This window comes from Salmo salar, chromosome 04 (assembly GCF_965601325.2).
Source record: "Salmo salar chromosome 04, fSalSal1, whole genome shotgun sequence".
Classification (NCBI taxonomy): Eukaryota; Metazoa; Chordata; class Actinopteri; order Salmoniformes; family Salmonidae; genus Salmo; species Salmo salar.
In genome coordinates, this window is record NC_138294.1 from 16,194,549 (window position 1) to 16,213,291 (window position 18,743).

At 43.4% G+C, this 18,743-nt stretch overlaps 1 protein-coding gene across 1 annotated transcript; it reads right to left on the reverse strand.

Annotated features, from left to right (window-relative positions):
• Positions 1-16,117: 16,117 nt before the first annotated feature.
• On the reverse strand, positions 16,118-18,500 carry LOC106602257 (uncharacterized). The gene is made up of 6 exons (XM_014194779.3): positions 18,239-18,500; positions 18,006-18,107; positions 17,731-17,901; positions 17,469-17,611; positions 17,259-17,362; positions 16,118-16,519 (listed from the first exon to the last, which is right to left on the reverse strand). The coding sequence occupies exons 1-6, from the start codon at positions 18,372-18,374 to the stop codon at positions 16,363-16,365; spliced, it is 813 nt and encodes a 270-aa protein (XP_014050254.1). The 5' UTR covers positions 18,375-18,500; the 3' UTR covers positions 16,118-16,362.
• Between the last annotated feature and the right edge of the window lie 243 nt (positions 18,501-18,743).

The following is an 18,743-nucleotide window of genomic DNA, read 5'->3' on the forward strand; positions in this document are numbered from 1 at the left end:
GACTCCCACCAGTCTTAGTGTGATAATATAATACATGATATGACTCCCACCAGTCTAAGTTTGATAATATAATACATGATATGACTCCCACCAGTCTTAGTTTGATAATATAATACATGATATGACTCCCACCAGCCTTAGTTTGATAATATAATACATGATATGACTCCCACCAGCCTTTGTTTGATAATATAATACATGATATGACTCCCACCAGTCTTAGTTTGATAATATAATACATGATATGACTCCCACCAGTCTTAGTTTGATAATATACTACATGATATGACTCCCACCAGCCTTTGATTGATAATATAATACATGATATGACTCCCACCAGCCTTAGTTTGATAATATAATACATGATATGACTCTCACCAGCCTTTGTTTGATAATATAATACATGATATGACTCCCACGAGCCTAAGTTTGATAATATAATACGTGATATGACTCCCACCAGCCTTAGTTTGATAATATAATACATGATATGACTCCCACCTGTCTTAGTGTGATAATATAATACATGACATGACTCCCACGAGCCTAAGTTTGATAATATAATGCATGATATGACTCCCACCAGCCTTAGTTCAATAATATAATACATGATATGACTCCCACCAGCCTTAGTTTGATAATATAATACATGATGTGACTCCCACCAGCCTTAGTTTGATAATATAATACATGATATGACTCCCACCTGCCTTAGTTTGATAATATAATACATGATATGACTCCCACCAGCCTTAGTTTGATAATATAATACCTGATATGACTCCCACCAGTCTTAGTTTGATAATATACTACATGATATGACTCCCACCAGCCTTAGATTGATAATATAATACATGATATGACTCCCACCAGCCTTAGTTTGATAATATAATACATGATATGACTCCCACGAGCCTAAGTTTGATAATATAATACGTGATATGACTCCCACCAGCCTTAGTTTGATAATATAATACATGATATGACTCCCACCTGTCTTAGTGTGATAATATAATACATGACATGACTCCCACCAGCCTTAGTTTGATAATATAATACATGATATGACTCCCACCAGCCTTAGTTTGATAATATAATACATGATATGACTCCCACGAGCCAAAGTTTGATAATATAATACATGATATGACTCCCACCAGTCTTAGTTTGATAATATAATACATGATATGACTCCCACCAGCCGTAGTTTGATAATATAATACATGATATGACTCCCACCAGCCTTAGTTTGATAATATAATACATTATATGACTCCCACCAGCCTTAGTTTGATAATATAATACATGATATAACTCCCACCAGTCTTAGTGTGATAATATTCTACTTGATATGATTCTATATCATGCTATATGATGTATGTGTGAATTCACAGGGTCCCAATTGTGGATGTGCTAAAATATAATGGGATTCTGATAATTGACATATACACTACATATATCCTGACTGAGTTTATAGCACCCACAGCCTTCAAATGGAGAGCAATTTATGGCTCTCACTCTGTAACTGCTTGTGTAGGGGGAAGTTGCCCCTAGACGCTGATCTTAGGTCAGTTTTGCATTTCCACAACAAATGGTTAAAGTTAGGATTGGGGGAGAGAAACCTGATCCTAGATCTGTAGCTAGGGGAAACTTCCCCCCGGAGTGTGACCGGCCATCAGTGGCCACACAGGGATCTTTCTATGTGTGCTTTCTGTGAAGAGTTACTCAGAATGAAAAAGCAGAAGTTCTGAAAACATCTCCATAGATTCAGTTTGACAGATTTAAGAGAATAGAAAAAAGAATAAAAATACTTCACATATTTTATGACAAAGTTCAGATTTCCATATTATTATTTCATATTTCAGTACAACATAACATATACATACTGGTTACATCTAATGACACAACTCTCTCTGTACTGATTCCACTGTTCCACATGACATCTACCTACATGAACAATTCTAGAACTCTATAGCTCTACTCTATTCCACAGGAGGAGAGAAAGCATCACACAGATCCTTAGATACAGGAACAGAGTAAAAGGTCACCCTCTGGTGGACGTAGTACTAACTACAGGTACAGCTGTAGTGTTGGTGACAGAGACCTGGGTGGATGTAGTACAAACTACAGTTACAGCTGTAGTGTTGGTGACGGAAACCTGGGTGGATGTAGTACTAACTACAGGTACAGTTGTAGTGTTGGTGACAGAGACCTGGGTGGATGTAGTACTAACTACAGGTACAGCTGTAGTGTTGGTGACAGAGACCTGGGTGGATGTAGTACTAACTACAGGTACAGCTGTAGTGTTGGTGACAGAGACCTGGGTGGATTTAGTACTAACTACAGGTACAGCTGTAGTGTTGGTGACAGAGACCTGGGTGGATGTAGTACAAACTACAGGTACAGCTGTAATGTTGTGACAGAGACCTGTGTGGATGTAGTACTAACTAAAGGTTCAACTGTAGTGTTGGTGACGGAGCCCGAGGTGGATGTAGTACTAACTACAGGTACAGCTGTAGTGTTGGTGACAGAGACCTGGGTGGATGTAGTACTAACTACAGGTACAGCTGTAGTGTTGGTTTTGGTGAAAGAGACCTGGGTGGATGTAGTACTAACTACAGGTACAGCTGTAGTGTTGGTGACAGAGACCTGGGTGGATGTAGTACTAACTACAGGTACAGCTGTAGTGTTGGTGACAGAGACCTGGGTGGATGTAGTACTAACTACAGGTACAGCTGTAGTGTTGGTTTTGGTGACAGAGACCTGGGTGGATGTAGTACTAACTACAGGTACAGCTGTAGTGTTGGTGACAGAGACCTGGGTGGATGTAGTACTAACTACAGGTACAGCTGTAGTGTTGGTTTTGGTGACAGAGACCTGGGTGGATGTAGTACTAACTACAGGTACAACTGTAGTGTTGGTGACTGAGACCTGGGTGGATGTAGTACTAACTACAGGTACAGCTGTAGTGTTGGTGACAGAGACCTGGGTGGATGTAGTACTAACTACAGGTACAGCTGTAGTGTTGGTGACTGAGACCTGGATGGATGTAATACTAACTACAGGTACAGCTGTAGTGTTGGTTTTGGTGACAGAGACCTGGGTGGATGTAGTACTAACTACAGGTACAGCTGTTGTGTTGGTGACAGAGACCTGGGTGGATGTAGTACTAACTACAGGTACAGCTGTAGTGTTGGTGACAGAGACCTGGGTGGATGTAGTACTAACTACAGGTACAGCTGTAGTGTTGGTTTTGGTGACAGAGACCTGGGTGGATGTAGTACTAACTACAGGTACAGCTGTAGTGTTAGTGACAGAGACCTGGGTGGATGTAGTACTAACTACAGGTACAGCTGTAGTGTTGGTGACAGAGACCTGGGTGGATGTAGTACTAACTACAGGTACAGCTGTAGTGTTGGTTTTGGTGACAGAGACCTGGGTGGATGTAGTACTAACTACAGGTACAGCTGTAGTGTTGGTGACAGAGACCTGGGTGGATGTAGTACTAACTACAGGTACAGCTGTAGTGTTGGTTTTGGTGACAGAGACCTGGGTGGATGTAGTACTAACTACAGGTACAACTGTAGTGTTGGTGACTGAGACCTGGGTGGATGTAGTACTAACTACAGGTACAACTGTAGTGTTGGTGACAGAGACCTGGGTGGATGTAGTACTAACTACAGGTACAGCTGTAGTGTTGGTGACAGAGACCTGGGTGGATGTAGTACTAACTACAGGTACAGCTGTAGTGTTGGTGACATAGACATGGGTGGATGTAGTACTAACTACAGGTACAGCTGTAGTGTTGGTGACAGAGACCTGGGTGGATGGAGTACTAACTACAGGTACAGTTGTAGTGTTGGTGACAGAGACCTGGGTGGATGTAGTACTAACTACAGGTACAGCTGCAGTGTTGGTGACTGAGACCTGGGTGGATGTAGTACTAACTACAGGTACAGCTGTAGTGTTGGTGACAGAGACCTGGGTGGATTTAGTAATAACTACAGGTACAGCTGTAGTGTTGGTGACAGAGACCTGGGTGGATGTAGTACAAACTACAGGTACAGCTGTAATGTTGTGAAGGAGACCTGTGTGGATGTAGTACTAACTACAGTTACAGCTGTAGTGTTGGTGACAGAGACCTGGGTGGATGTAGTACTAACTACAGGTACAGCTGTAGTGTTGGTTTTGGTGACAGAGACCTGGGTGGATGTAGTACTAACTACAGGTACAGCTGTAGTGTTGGTTTTGGTGACAGAGACCTGGGTGGATGTAGTACTAACTACAGGTACAGCTGTAGTGTTGGTGACAGAGACCTGGGTGGATGTAGTACTAACTACAGGTACAGCTGTAGTGTTGGTGACAGAGACCTGGGTGGATGTTGTACTAACTACAGGTACAGCTGTAGTGTTGGTTTTGGTGACAGAGACCTGGGTGGATGTAGTACTAACTACAGGTACAACTGTAGTGTTGGTGACTGAGACCTGGGTGGATGTAGTAATAACTACAGGTACAGCTGTAGTGTTGGTGACAGAGACCTGGGTGGATGTAGTACAAACTACAGGTACAGCTGTAATGTTGTGAAGGAGACCTGTGTGGATGTAGTACTAACTACAGTTACAGCTGTAGTGTTGGTGACAGAGACCTGGGTGGATGTAGTACTAACTACAGGTACAACTGTAGTGTTGGTTTTGGTGACAGAGACCTGGGTGGATGTAGTACTAACTACAGGTACAGCTGTAGTGTTGGTTTTGGTGACAGAGACCTGGGTGGATGTAGTACTAACTACAGGTACAGCTGTAGTGTTGGTGACAGAGACCTGGGTGGATGTAGTACTAACTACAGGTACAGCTGTAGTGTTGGTGACAGAGACCTGGGTGGATGTTGTACTAACTACAGGTACAGCTGTAGTGTTGGTTTTGGTGACAGAGACCTGGGTGGATGTAGTACTAACTACAGGTACAACTGTAGTGTTGGTGACTGAGACCTGGGTGGATGTAGTACTAACTACAGGTACGACTGTAGTGTTGGTGACAGAGACCTGGGTGGATGTAGTACTAACTACAGGTACAGCTGTAGTGTTGGTGACTGAGACCTGGATGGATGTAATACTAACTACAGGTACAGCTGTAGTGTTGGTGACAGAGACATGGGTGGATGTAGTACTAACTACAGGTACAGCTGTAGTGTTGGTGACAGAGACCTGGGTGGATGTAGTACAAACTACAGGTACAGCTGTAATGTTGTGACAGAGACCTGTGTGGATGTAGTAGTACTAACTACAGGTTCAACTCTAGTGTTGGTGACGGAGACCTGGGTGGATGTAGTACTAACTACAGGTACAGCTGTAGTGTTGGTGACAGAGACCTGGGTGGATGTAGTACTAACTACAGGTACAGCTGTAGTGTTGGTTTTGGTGACAGAGACCTGGGTGGATGTAGTACTAACTACAGGTACAGCTGTAGTGTTGGTGACAGAGACCTGGGTGGATGTAGTACTAACTACAGGTACAGCTGTAGTGTTGGTGACAGAGACCTGGGTGGATGTAGTACTAACTACAGGTACAGCTGTAGTGTTGGTGACAGAGACCTGGGTGGATGTAGTACTAACTACAGGTACAGCTGTAGAGTTGGTGACAGAGACCTGGGTGGATGTAGTACTAACTACAGGTACAGCTGTAGTGTTGGTTTTGGTGACAGAGACCTGGGTGGATGTAGTACTAACTACAGGTACAGCTGTAGTGTTGGTGACTGAGACCTGGATGGATGTAATACTAACTACAGGTACAGCTGTAGTGTTGGTTTTGGTGACAGAGACCTGGGTGGATGTAGTACTAACTACAGGTACAGCTGTTGTGTTGGTGACAGAGACCTGGGTGGATGTAGTACTAACTACAGGTACAGCTGTAGTGTTGGTGACAGAGACCTGGGTGGATGTAGTACTAACTACAGGTACAGCTGTAGTGTTGGTTTTGGTGACAGAGACCTGGGTGGATGTAGTACTAACTACAGGTACAGCTGTAGTGTTAGTGACAGAGACCTGGGTGGATGTAGTACTAACTACAGGTACAGCTGTAGTGTTGGTGACAGAGACCTGGGTGGATGTAGTACTAACTACAGGTACAGCTGTAGTGTTGGTTTTGGTGACAGAGACCTGGGTGGATGTAGTACTAACTACAGGTACAGCTGTAGTGTTGGTGACAGAGACCTGGGTGGATGTAGTACTAACTACAGGTACAGCTGTAGTGTTGGTTTTGGTGACAGAGACCTGGGTGGATGTAGTACTAACTACAGGTACAACTGTAGTGTTGGTGACAGAGACCTGGGTGGATGTAGTACTAACTACAGGTACAGCTGTAGTGTTGGTGACAGAGACCTGGGTGGATGTAGTACTAACTACAGGTACAGCTGTAGTGTTGGTGACATAGACATGGGTGGATGTAGTACTAACTACAGGTACAGCTGTAGTGTTGGTGACAGAGACCTGGGTGGATGGAGTACTAACTACAGGTACAGTTGTAGTGTTGGTGACAGAGACCTGGGTGGATGTAGTACTAACTACAGGTACAGCTGCAGTGTTGGTGACGGAGACCTGGGTGGATGTAGTACTAACTACAGGTACAGCTGTAGTGTTGGTGACAGAGACCTGGGTGGATTTAGTAATAACTACAGGTACAGCTGTAGTGTTGGTGACAGAGACCTGGGTGGATGTAGTACAAACTACAGGTACAGCTGTAATGTTGTGAAGGAGACCTGTGTGGATGTAGTACTAACTACAGGTTCAACTCTAGTGTTGGTGACGGAGACCTGGGTGGATGTAGTACTAACTACAGGTACAGCTGTAGTGTTGGTGACAGAGACCTGGGTGGATGTAGTACTAACTACAGGTACAGCTGTAGTGTTGGTTTTGGTGACAGAGACCTGGGTGGATGTAGTACTAACTACAGGTACAGCTGTAGTGTTGGTTTTGGTGACAGAGACCTGGGTGGATGTAGTACTAACTACAGGTACAGCTGTAGTGTTGGTGACAGAGACCTGGGTGGATGTAGTACTAACTACAGGTACAGCTGTAGTGTTGGTGACAGAGACCTGGGTGGATGTAGTACTAACTACAGGTACAGCTGTAGTGTTGGTGACAGAGACCTGGGTGGATGTTGTACTAACTACAGGTACAGCTGTAGTGTTGGTTTTGGTGACAGAGACCTGGGTGGATGTAGTACTAACTACAGGTACAACTGTAGTGTTGGTGACTGAGACCTGGGTGGATGTAGTACTAACTACAGGTACGACTGTAGTGTTGGTGACAGAGACCTGGGTGGATGTAGTACTAACTACAGGTACAGCTTTAGTGTTGGTGACTGAGACCTGGATGGATGTAATACTAACTACAGGTACAGCTGTAGTGTTGGTGACAGAGACCTGGGTGGATGTAGTACAAACTACAGGTACAGCTGTAATGTTGTGACATTGACCTGTGTGGATGTAGTACTAACTACAGGTTCAACTCTAGTGTTGGTGACGGAGACCTGGGTGGATGTAGTACTAACTACAGGTACAGCTGTAGTGTTGGTGACAGAGACCTGGGTGGATGTAGTACTAACTACAGGTACAGCTGTAGTGTTGGTTTTGGTGACAGAGACCTGGGTGGATGTAGTACTAACTACAGGTACAGCTGTAGTGTTGGTGACAGAGACCTGGGTGGATGTAGTACTAACTACAGGTACAGCTGTAGTGTTGGTGACAGAGACCTGGGTGGATGTAGTACTAACTACAGGTACAGCTGTAGTGTTGGTGACAGAGACCTGGGTGGATGTAGTACTAACTACAGGTACAGCTGTAGTGTTGGTGACAGAGACCTGGGTGGATGTAGTACTAACTACAGGTACAGCTGTAGTGTTGGTGACTGAGACCTGGGCACAATTTCCCAAAAGCATATTAAGGCTAAGTTCATCTTAGAACAATAGGATCCTGTGGTTGTAATGATGGACTTAGACTCAAGATGCTTTTGGGAATCCGGCCCTGGGCTGTAGAGCTCACAATCACCCCCACAGAGTCCTTCACTGAGCGCAGACACAGACCCACGTTGCCCGCCCTGTCCACTACCACGAGTTCCACTACTGCCAGTCTGATGAGCTGCATGCTAACAGGTAGTCGGAGGAGACCACTGAGGTACAATAACAACTGGAGACTGTGTCCAAGATGTCGTTGTTGAAGGTGTTCACGTTGGCATATGCAGATTCATGGACGTCTGTATCCGTGTTGCATCCGGTTTACACAGCCCAACATCACATGCACGGTAGCACTCTGGGTACAGGGAGCAGCGCGAGGATCTGCAGATGGTGGTACGGTCTGCCCAACGCATTTACCCAGGGTACACTACCTGCCCTCCAGGACACCTACATCACCCGATGTCACAGGAAGGCCAAAAAGATCATCAAGGACATCAACCACCCGATCCACAGCCTGTTCACCCCGCTATCATCCAGAAGGCGATGTCAGTACAGGTGCATCAAAACTGGGACAGAGAGACTGATAATCAGACTGTTAAATAGCCATCACTAGCCTGGTACTGCCCAGCAACTAAACCCTGCACCTTAGAGGCTGCTGCCCTATATACATAGACATGGAATCACTGGCCACTTTAATAATGGAACACTAGTCACTTTAATAATGTTCGAACACTGCTTTACTCATCTCATATGTATATGCTGTATTCTATTCTACTGTATTTTAGTCATTGCCACTCCGACATTGCTCGTCCTAATATTTATATATTTCTTAATTACTTTCTTTTACTTTAGATTTGTGTATTGTTGTGAATTGTTAGATAATACTGCACTGTTGGAGCTAGAAACACAAGCATTTCACATTTCACGACATCATTACGTCATCCAAAAACGTGGCAGACATTGGATGAATATATAATGTTCTTAAAAAAATCAACTTCAGTGACAATTATTTGAATAATTCAATGGATGTTTTGTGCACAAAGGTGATGACTAAAGTTACTTATTAGGAATTTTCTAATCTGACATTCCTATGTGGCCGTGTAAGAAAATTTATTTCTGGGTCGAGCGTCTTAAACTGCAGTACCGAAACCAAACTGTAGGAGCAACAGACCGGACCGCTGGTCCCTTGGAGGAGACGCCTGGAAGCCCGCACCGGGGAGCAGTAAACTCTGTCACCTAGAAGGAGGAAGGGAGGGAAGGAGAAGGGGGGAAGAGGGAGAGGGTATAGATAGAGAAAAAGAGAGCTTAGTCAGGTAACTGATGTAGCTGATAACAACTGGTAGCTTACAGCAACCAATTCCTTTTCAAATCAGTGGCTATGAGGGAGAGAAGATATGAAAAAAGGAGGCCATTTTAGAGTTTTGAAACAAGACGCTTTCTTTGCTGACAACGGACAGGGTTACAGTACATCTGTTTCAGACGGGGTGCGAGCGGGCGCTATGAGGCTCACCGTACCGTTGGCTGCACCGCCCCCAGTCACCATGAAGATGCTGGCAGGGAAGGAAGAAGTGAATCAGTGGTGGCTCGGATGGTAAAGGTTCCTCCGGATCTGTTGACCGTTTCTGCAGTGAAGTAGACTGAAATGGTGGAAAACTATGGACAAAACAGGGCTTAGACTATGATGGGTTAAGTAGTAGTAGTATTGATACATGAGGCCTCAAGGCTCTGTTGGTACAGTCCTGTCTGCTCTCTATTCCAGTTTTTAGTCTTGGTCGAGAAGTAGTACCAACCTTCAAAATCATCTCTCTCCCTCTGTAACTGGTCTCTCTTTAGTCAAATTGTTGTAGCTTGTCTGTAGGTGGTCTCTCTCTTTAGACAGGGTGTTGTAACTGGTCTGTAGCTGTTCTCTCTCTTTAGTCAGGGTGTTGTAACTGGTCTGTAGCTGGTCTCTCTTCGGTCAGGTTGTCTTAGCTAGTCTGTAGTTGGTCTCGTTCCTCAGTAAGGGTGTTGTAACTGTCATGTAGCTGGCAGATGTGTTGAGGTGCTGGTCTCACCGTCTCTCAGGGTGTCTGCACTGATGTAGATATCCACAATACTCTCCTCCATCTCACCTCTGTCAAACCTTATTGGTCATATCTGGCTTGTTTTAGATGGTCTCAGACATTTTCAACTGACTATAGCTACAGTGTCTTAAAGCAGGGTTTCCCAAACTCAGTCCTTGGGACCCCCTTAGTGAACGTTTTGGTTTTTGCCCTACACTACACAGCTGATTCAAATAACCAACTCATCATCAAGCTTTGATGATTAGAATCAGCTGTGTAGTGCTAGTGCAAATTGAACAACAAATTCTAACATTGTATTGTTGGTAAATCCACGACTGGGGTGGACACAAAGGCTAAATACCGGTCCTCTACACTGCTCACTTGTACATCTGCTTCAGAAATGTAAATGAACTAGAGTGAGGAATATGGAGGAAACTCCCTCCTGCCATGCTTGCACCAATCCAATGCTCACTTCTGAAGAAGGGTGGAGGATCGCAATGCAGCCAGTGTTTAAGTGCACACTGCAAGTGCACACTTCAGGAGAAAGAAGGGTAGAGAAGAGGGACGCAGTACTAGTGACTGACTTGACTACTTACTACACTCAGAGAGCCTTTTCTCCAGCACCACCTTCTCATTGGTCAGGTCAATGTAACACTCCTGTAACTGGTCGTTGTCCTCTGTTTTCTGTAACTGGTCTCTCTCCCTCAGTAACTGGTCTCTCTCCCACAGTAACTGGTCTCTCTCACTCTGTAACTGGTCTCTCTCACTCTGTAACTGGTCTCTCTCACTCTGTAACTGGTCTCTCTCACTCTGTAACTGGTCTCTCTCACTCTGTAACTGGTCTCTCTCCCTCAGTAACTGGTCTCTCTCCCTCAGTACCTGGTCTCTCTCCCTCAGTAACTGGTCTCTCTCCCTCAGTAACTGGTCTCTCTCCCTCTGTAACTGGTCTCTCTCCCTCTGTAACTGGTCTCTCTCCCTCAGTAACTGGTCTCTCTCCCTCAATAACTGGTCTCTCTCCCTCAGTAACTGGTCTCTGTCTGTACACAGATCAATGATACCACTACTGGTATCTGGCTGTTCTCTGTCTTGCGTCAGGCCAGTGGGGTTGTAACAGGCCTCTAACTGGTCTCTCTCTTCTGTGGAGCGAGCTAAAATAAAAACAATACGGTGTCATGGGATGTTTCACCTAGACGCTGATCTTGGGTCAGTTTTTCCTACACTAAATGGTTAAGGTTAGGAATAGGGGAGGGGAAGTTGATCCTAGATCTCAATTCTCTATAGATGTGGTCAACAGTCTTTTTTGTGTGTTTCAAACTACAGGTCCCACAATTATATGATTTTAGTGTGTGTGTGTGTGTGTGTGTGTGTGTGTGTGTGTGTGTGTGTGTGTGTGTGTGTGTGTGTGTGTGTGTGTGTGTGTGTGTAATCTTACCTGAAGCAACAACTCCATGGTGATCATAAATAGGTGTGAGAGAGAGAGAGAGAGAGAGGGTGTAAACTTTGGTAGGTGGAAGCAATAGAAAATATATAGAGAGAGAGACCCAAAAGAGTAGAGCCAAAGGGAAGTCTTTAAAGTTTTTAAACTGAGAAAACATAGGACTTTGTCTATAACTGAGGAGGATGTTTGTACCACAGTGTCTGACTGTCTGGTTCTCTGTGTTGTTTAGGTACTGGGGGGCAGGACAGCCTGATAATGGTAGTCTGTTCTCTGGGCAGGAGGACTGTGTTGAGATATACTATGGACAAGCTGACCCTGTACATACATGGAATGATGACAGTTGTCACAAATATCGTAACTGGATCTGTGAGAAAGTGATGTAACAACAACCTACTGTGATAATGCCCTCTATTTCTCCCTCTCTCTCTCTTTCTCTCTCTTTCTCACTCTCTCTTTCTCTTTCTCCCTCTGTCACTCTCTGTCTCTCTCTCTCTCTCTCTCTCTCTCTTTCTCCCTCTGTCACTCTCTCTCTCTCTCTCTCTCTCTCTTTCTCCCTCTCTCTTTCTCCCTCTGTCACTCTCTCTCTCTCTCTCTCTCTTTCTCCCTCTGTCACTCTCTCTCTCTCTCTCTCGCTCTCTCTTTCTCCCTCTGTCACTCTCTCTCTCTCTATCTCTCTCTCTCTCTTTCTCCCTCTGTCACTCTCTCTCTCTCTCTCTCTCTCTATCTCAAAGGGCTTTATGGGCATGGGAAACATTGCCAAAGCAAGTGAAATAGATAAACAAAAGTGAAATAAAGATTAAACAATAAACGTTACACTAACAAAAGTTTCAATGGAATATAGACATTTCAAATGTCATATTATGGCTATGTAGAGTGTTCTAACGATGTGCAAATAGTTAAAGTACAAAAGGGAAGACACATATAAATGGGGCGGCAGGTAGCCTAGTGGTTAGAGCGTTGGGCCAGTAACCTTAAAAGTTGCTGGATCGAATCCCTGATCTGTCGTTCTGCCCCTGAATAAGGAAGTTAACCCACTCTTCTCTGATAGGCTGTCATTATAAATAAGAATTTGTTCTTAACTGACTTACCTAGTTAAATAAAGGTTCAATTTAATAAAAACATAAATATGGGTTGTATTTACAATGGTGTTTGTCACAAATCTTGCTGCTGTGATGGCACACTGTGATATTTCACCCAATAGATATGGGAGTCTATGATTTTTAGTTTATTTTTTGTGCGTCTGTGTAATCTGAGGGAAATATGTGTCTCTAATATGGTCATACATTTGGCAGAAGGTTAGGAAGTGCAGCTCAGTTTCCACCTCATTTTGTGGGCAGTGTGCACATAGTCTGTCTTCTCTTGAAGGCCAGGTCTGCCGATGGCGGCCTCTCTCTCTCTCTCTGTCTCTCTCGTTCGTTCGTTCGTTCGTTCGTTCATGATTGGATAAGGTCCTGAGTGGTTAGTGAGAGATGAACTCACCATAGAGGTGAAATAGTGGTATTACAGACTTGTCTATGAGCTCTTTCTCAATTCGTCCTCACATCCTCTCTCCTCCCCTCTTTCTCAAAACACATTGGAGAATACAATCCTAGGGGAGGGGCCTCGGACATTCTCCTCTAATAGGGTTGAGTGTGTGTGTTACCTGAGTGCTGGTCTCCTGGTCCATTATTAGGAGCAGTGTCTACTGTCTCTTCTCTCTTGGTGCTGGTCTCACCGTCTCTCAGGGGGTCTGCACTGACGTAGATATCCACAATCCTCTCCTCCATCTCACCTCTGTCAAACTTGACCTTCTTGTTTATATCTGGTTCAGCATAGATGACCTTTGAAATCTGTTATGACGTTGTATTGATTGTGACGGCTGCTGTTCATCGAATTATTAACTGTTTATAATTACGTGATTAAATGAATCAGGTAATTATTAACTCAGTAACCTGGGGCACCATGGGAAAGTTTGGTTTTATTGAGTTTCTATTTCCCAAATGTACTCAAAGAATATCAGAATATCGATTTTACAACAGTCGCTAATTAATTAATTTCCTCTACAGTCTCATCCTGAACGTCGCATAATCCGGGAATCTGCACAAACCCCAGTCCCAATAAATAAGTCCGTACCGCACCAATTGAGTTGATTATTTATTTACTAACAAGCTAAAATGATAATATAAGATACACATTCACAAACACACAGTCTAGGCTATTGATTAGAACTTAGTACAATGAAACATGTCCCTAGCGGGCCAACACAATATGACACGTGTTACACAAAATGGGAATTTAGAAAGAGAGAGAAAGTGAGAGAGCATGAGAGAAAAGCACACTTGGGTACAAGTGTAAACTATGCTTAGTTTAAACCTAACCTTGCCCCGAACTGCCTCTCTTATGGGTCAGAATATAATGATGTAATTACGTGTCAGAGGTCTCCGATGGGGGATCTCCTGGTGGACCGACTTCCATCTTCTCTGATGGCAGCACTTCTTTGGTTACCGGGTGTAACTCTCTGATTGTCCACACGATGTCAGTGTCCTTTCACTTAGTGGTCTGTTTCCTCGCCCTTGTTCTGAAAGGGGGTCTTCTGAGTACGGTCAGCCGTGCAGCTCAGGGCTCCAGCGTAGGAATGAAAGCAGTGTAGACACACGATTCCTTGGAGAGTGGTAATCAGGTGGTCTTGCTTGAATTCAAGACACAGGTACTCATCCGTAGCATAGATTTGTTAAAAGGTTCCTTTGTCTTCTTCAACCTCGTGTTGCTTTGTGGGGTTACAACAAATTGAACCTTGGCTGCAGCGCATGGTCACGTAGTCTGTTATGTTAATTCTTAACTTACATGTTTTATACCTTCGGGTCAGAAATGGGCGTTTCCGTCTTTTTGTCAAGTTCTCTGGGCGTAACTAGTTACGAGGCAAGGTCTGGATTTTACACATATCCAATTTAGACAACTAACTTTACATTTGAACTTTACAAAAACATTCCATTTGATCTAGCATTTTTCCACACAACGTACAGTATGCAAATATCAGGTACATATTGTGAAAACTCTTCAAGTTACAGTGTTTTCATTTTAATGTCGTCATTTAACTTTTAATAGCATAACAAAAACGACATTGATTTTCATAGTCAGTCTATCATCATTACCACCATTTTGTCTGAAACATATTGTCCCAAAGTCCATTTATTGCATGTTACTGTTCTGAGGTAGGTTCTCCATAGGCCCATCATACATTCCATTCCTCCATCCTGAGAGGACAAAGGGATTTTCTCTGCTGCCTTAAGATTTACAATGTGCGGGAGGTGTCATAAAACCCCCACCTCCATACCTCTCCATCTCTCCCCCTCTGGCGGGTGTGAGAGATGTCTCTGTAGGAGTGTGGTCCACGGTAACCTGACCCGAACAGGCCATTCATGACACATCTTTAACAATACCTGGGTCTTTCTTTCTATGTAGGTGTACTGTACATTAACTCTCTGCTTCTAGAATTAATGTGGTGGTCTTCCAACATGGCCACCAGGAGGCGTCGTACGTCAGCTGCCAGCCCTCTATATGTTAAGACTGCTTCTAGTGATATCTCTGTCTCTGAGTCATCTGTGTGTCTCTGTCTGTGGGACTGCTGTAGGTGTTAACTCTAGGGACGTATCAACATGATGACACGGTAGTTGTGGCTATGCTAATACAAAAAATAGGACACGTTTACTTACGTGTGTGTGTGTGTGTGTGTGTGTGTGGTGTGTGTGTGTGTGTGTGTGTGTGTGTGTGTGTGGTGTGTGTGTGTGTGTGTGTGTGTGTGGTGTATGTGTGCGTGTGAGAGATTGTTACAGTAGTTATTGTTAAACCATTTTCTGCAGCACATTATAAATCATTCCATGTCTCTACATGGTCATCTTGTCCAGAGTATTTCTCAACACAGTCCTCTTGCCCAGGGAATGGGACTTGCTATTTGTGATGATGGACAGGCCACTATCATACCAGGAAGATATAGATCATAGAGGGGAAGTGGAGAACAAAGCCTAGCTGTTAACATATATTAAATATTATATGTAACAGCCCCAAGATAATTCAGGGAGTTTCCAGAACTCCCCCTTCCTTTCACCTTTCTGCTGATCTGGACCCTCTGTTTACTCCCAAATATACATCAACATGTTCAGGAGGTCCAAGACTACAAACATGGGTCATTATAATGTCCATACAATAGATGTGACACTACAAACTGCTCTAAATGGATATTGAGGGTGGGTAGTCTTAACCAGTGAGGATGAGATGACAACAGAAACCACCAGGGCTCTCCTCTACATTTACAGTTTAGTCATTTAGCAGACACTCTTATTAAGAGCAACTTACAGGAGCCATTAGGGTTAAGTGCCTTGCTCAAGGGCACATCAACAGATTTTTCAAATAGTCGTCTCAGGAAATCGAACCAACAACCCTTTGGTTCCTGGCCCAACGATCTTAACCGCTAGGCTACCTGCTGCCCTCTCTCTTAATGAACCTGATTGGTTGAGGAGTTTTTGAGTGACAGCTGGTTGAACCACTGAAAATATCCACTACACTTCCCTCTTTTGGGACCCATATAGGAGAACAACAGTCAAATATGAGCATTTGATATTGTGCTTATCTGTAAATTGACAACAACGACTGACTGTTAAATATTATTAAGTAACATCCTTTGATATCTCTACTACACTCATTGATTGGTGATACAGTCAAAAGTAGGACTTTTATTAATATAACACTACAAACAAACACAACAGTATATATGTTTGCATGCATGTGTGCATGCAGTGTGTGTGCATGTGTGTGAGAGGTTGTGTGTGTGGGTTTGAGACAGAGAGAGAATGTCTGTGAGAGAGAGAGTGAGAGAGAGATAGACAGAGAGAGAGAGAGAATGAAGGAGTGTGCACTGTGTGCTGCTGTATGTGTTACAATATGTTGTCATGGTGATGTTAAACCACTTTCTCACAAACCCAGTAGATTTTCCTGTCACATGACAAGTCATTCCATGCCTCCAGAGGACGCTGATCTTTACGTATCTCAACACAGTCCTCCTCACCATAGTCTAGTCTGCCAGCACCATTATCAGGCTGTGGTTTATGCCAGTACCTACAGGGTTAAAAACAGTCAGATGTCATGGTTAATACCAGTACCTACAGGGTTAACAACAGTCAAATATCATGGTTAATACCAGTACCTACAGGGTTAAAAACAGTCAGATATCATGGTTAATACCAGTACCTACAGGGTTAAAAACAGTCAAATATCATGGTTAATACCAGTAACTACAGGGTTAAAAACAGTCAGATATCATGGTTAATACCAGTACCTACAGGGTTAACAACAGTCAAATATCATGGTTAATACCAGTACCTACAGGGTTAAAAACAGTCAAATATCATGGTTAATACCAGTACCTACAGGGTTAAAAACAGTCAGATATCATGGTTAATACCAGTACCTACAGGGTTAAAAACAGTCAGATATCATGGTTAATACCAGTACCTACAGGTTAAAACAGTCAGATATCATGGTTAATACCAGTACCTACAGGGTTAAAAACAGTCAGATATCATGGTTAATACTAGTACCTACAGGGTTAAAACAGTCAGATATCATGGTTAATACCAGTACCTACAGGGTTAAAAACAGTCAGACATCACAGTTAGAACATCACAATCCTAAATAATGTACAGACATGTTTCAGCTTAATGTACAGACATGCCACCATCAATGACAATAACCTGTACAGATAAAGGTTGAATGAACTGAACATTGTAGCCTTATTGTCAGAGTAGTTATCATCTCTTACACTGTGGCCAGTGTTATTAGAGCAGTAGTATATTACCTTGGGTTGGTCAGTGGGGTGCCATCCACCCATATCAAGGTCCCCTCAGTAACAGAGTCAGTCAGACCAATCCAGACTCCCTTGTTGAGGTTGAAGAGAAACTCCTGTTGTTGAAAAAGATAAATATATATATACGTATACTAATTGCACACCCATATCTTCTCTCTCTCTCTCTCTCCTTCTCTCTCTCTCTCTGTCTCTCTCTCTCACCTGTTCCTTATCGCTGTTTATGATCACCAGGTCTGCTCCTCTCTCCAGACAGTCCTCTCTGCTCTTCTTCCAGGTTTTAGTCTCAGTAGACAGGAAGTACCAACTGGATTCAAACTTCTGCCAGCCTTCAGAACAGGTTTGTTCTACAAGATGAAAACATGAATTTCCTTCAACTTATCACACTGGATACTTAATGAAAGAATACAGACACACGATAAGGTGTGTTGGATTAATGAAAATGTGTTACTGTAGGTTTACTCACTGAGATTGGTAAACCTCCCACTAAGAACATCTCTCTCAGTCTGTAGCTGGTCTCTCTCTTTAGTCAGGGTGTTGTAACTGGTCTGTAGCTGGTCTCTCTCTTTAGTCAGATTGCTGTAACTGGCCAGTAGCTGGTCTCTCTCTGTTGAGTTGTGATGACCAATGACTCCATCTGTAAAAGGGAAAAGTTAATCAAACATGTAACTACCACACCATTGATGATTAAGTATGATTAAGTAGGCTACATAAGTTTCAGTGACAACATACTAAACTTACAGTAGACAGACAGGCCTATGATCCCAGCCAGTAGGAGAACACACAGCAGCCCCAGACACACTGCAGCAACTCCAGAGGGTCTCTTCCACCACTGAACATGTACTGAATAACACATTATTAAAGTAAGATCTGTGGTCATGTGTTTTACTGTATCATCCAGGATTGAGACAAATAAAGGTATGGTACTGCAGGGTAATCTCACCTGTTTAATGTGTGTGTTTGTGCAATCTCACCTGAAGCAACAACTCGTGGACTGAGTTGTAAGGCTCTTACGTTGGCATATAAATGGCCGTCAATGTCTGTGTTCTTCATTGCATCAGGCTCATCGTCTTCAAATCCATCTGAGTTTTCATAGACTCCCTCTGACATCTTTAAACACTTGTGGTCAAATACAGTAAATTCTACTTATCTCATCTCTAATGTACGTCTGTACCTATATGTCCTCTCTGGACTGTCCAGCATCTGTGTGACTTATTATAGTGATACATGTTTTTAAACTGTTAACCACAGTGGAGAAGAAACTGTCAAATCAACACCACACTGATCACCACGTGACTTCCACCAGCCTAACTGTCTAATCTAAGCATGTTTGTTTCCCACAGTGCTCATCAGTATTCATGAGATTCAACTGAAGTGATAATATACTACATGATATGACTCCCACCAGCCTTAGTTTGATAATATAATACATGATTTGACTCCCACCAGCCTTAGTTTGATAATATACTACATGATATG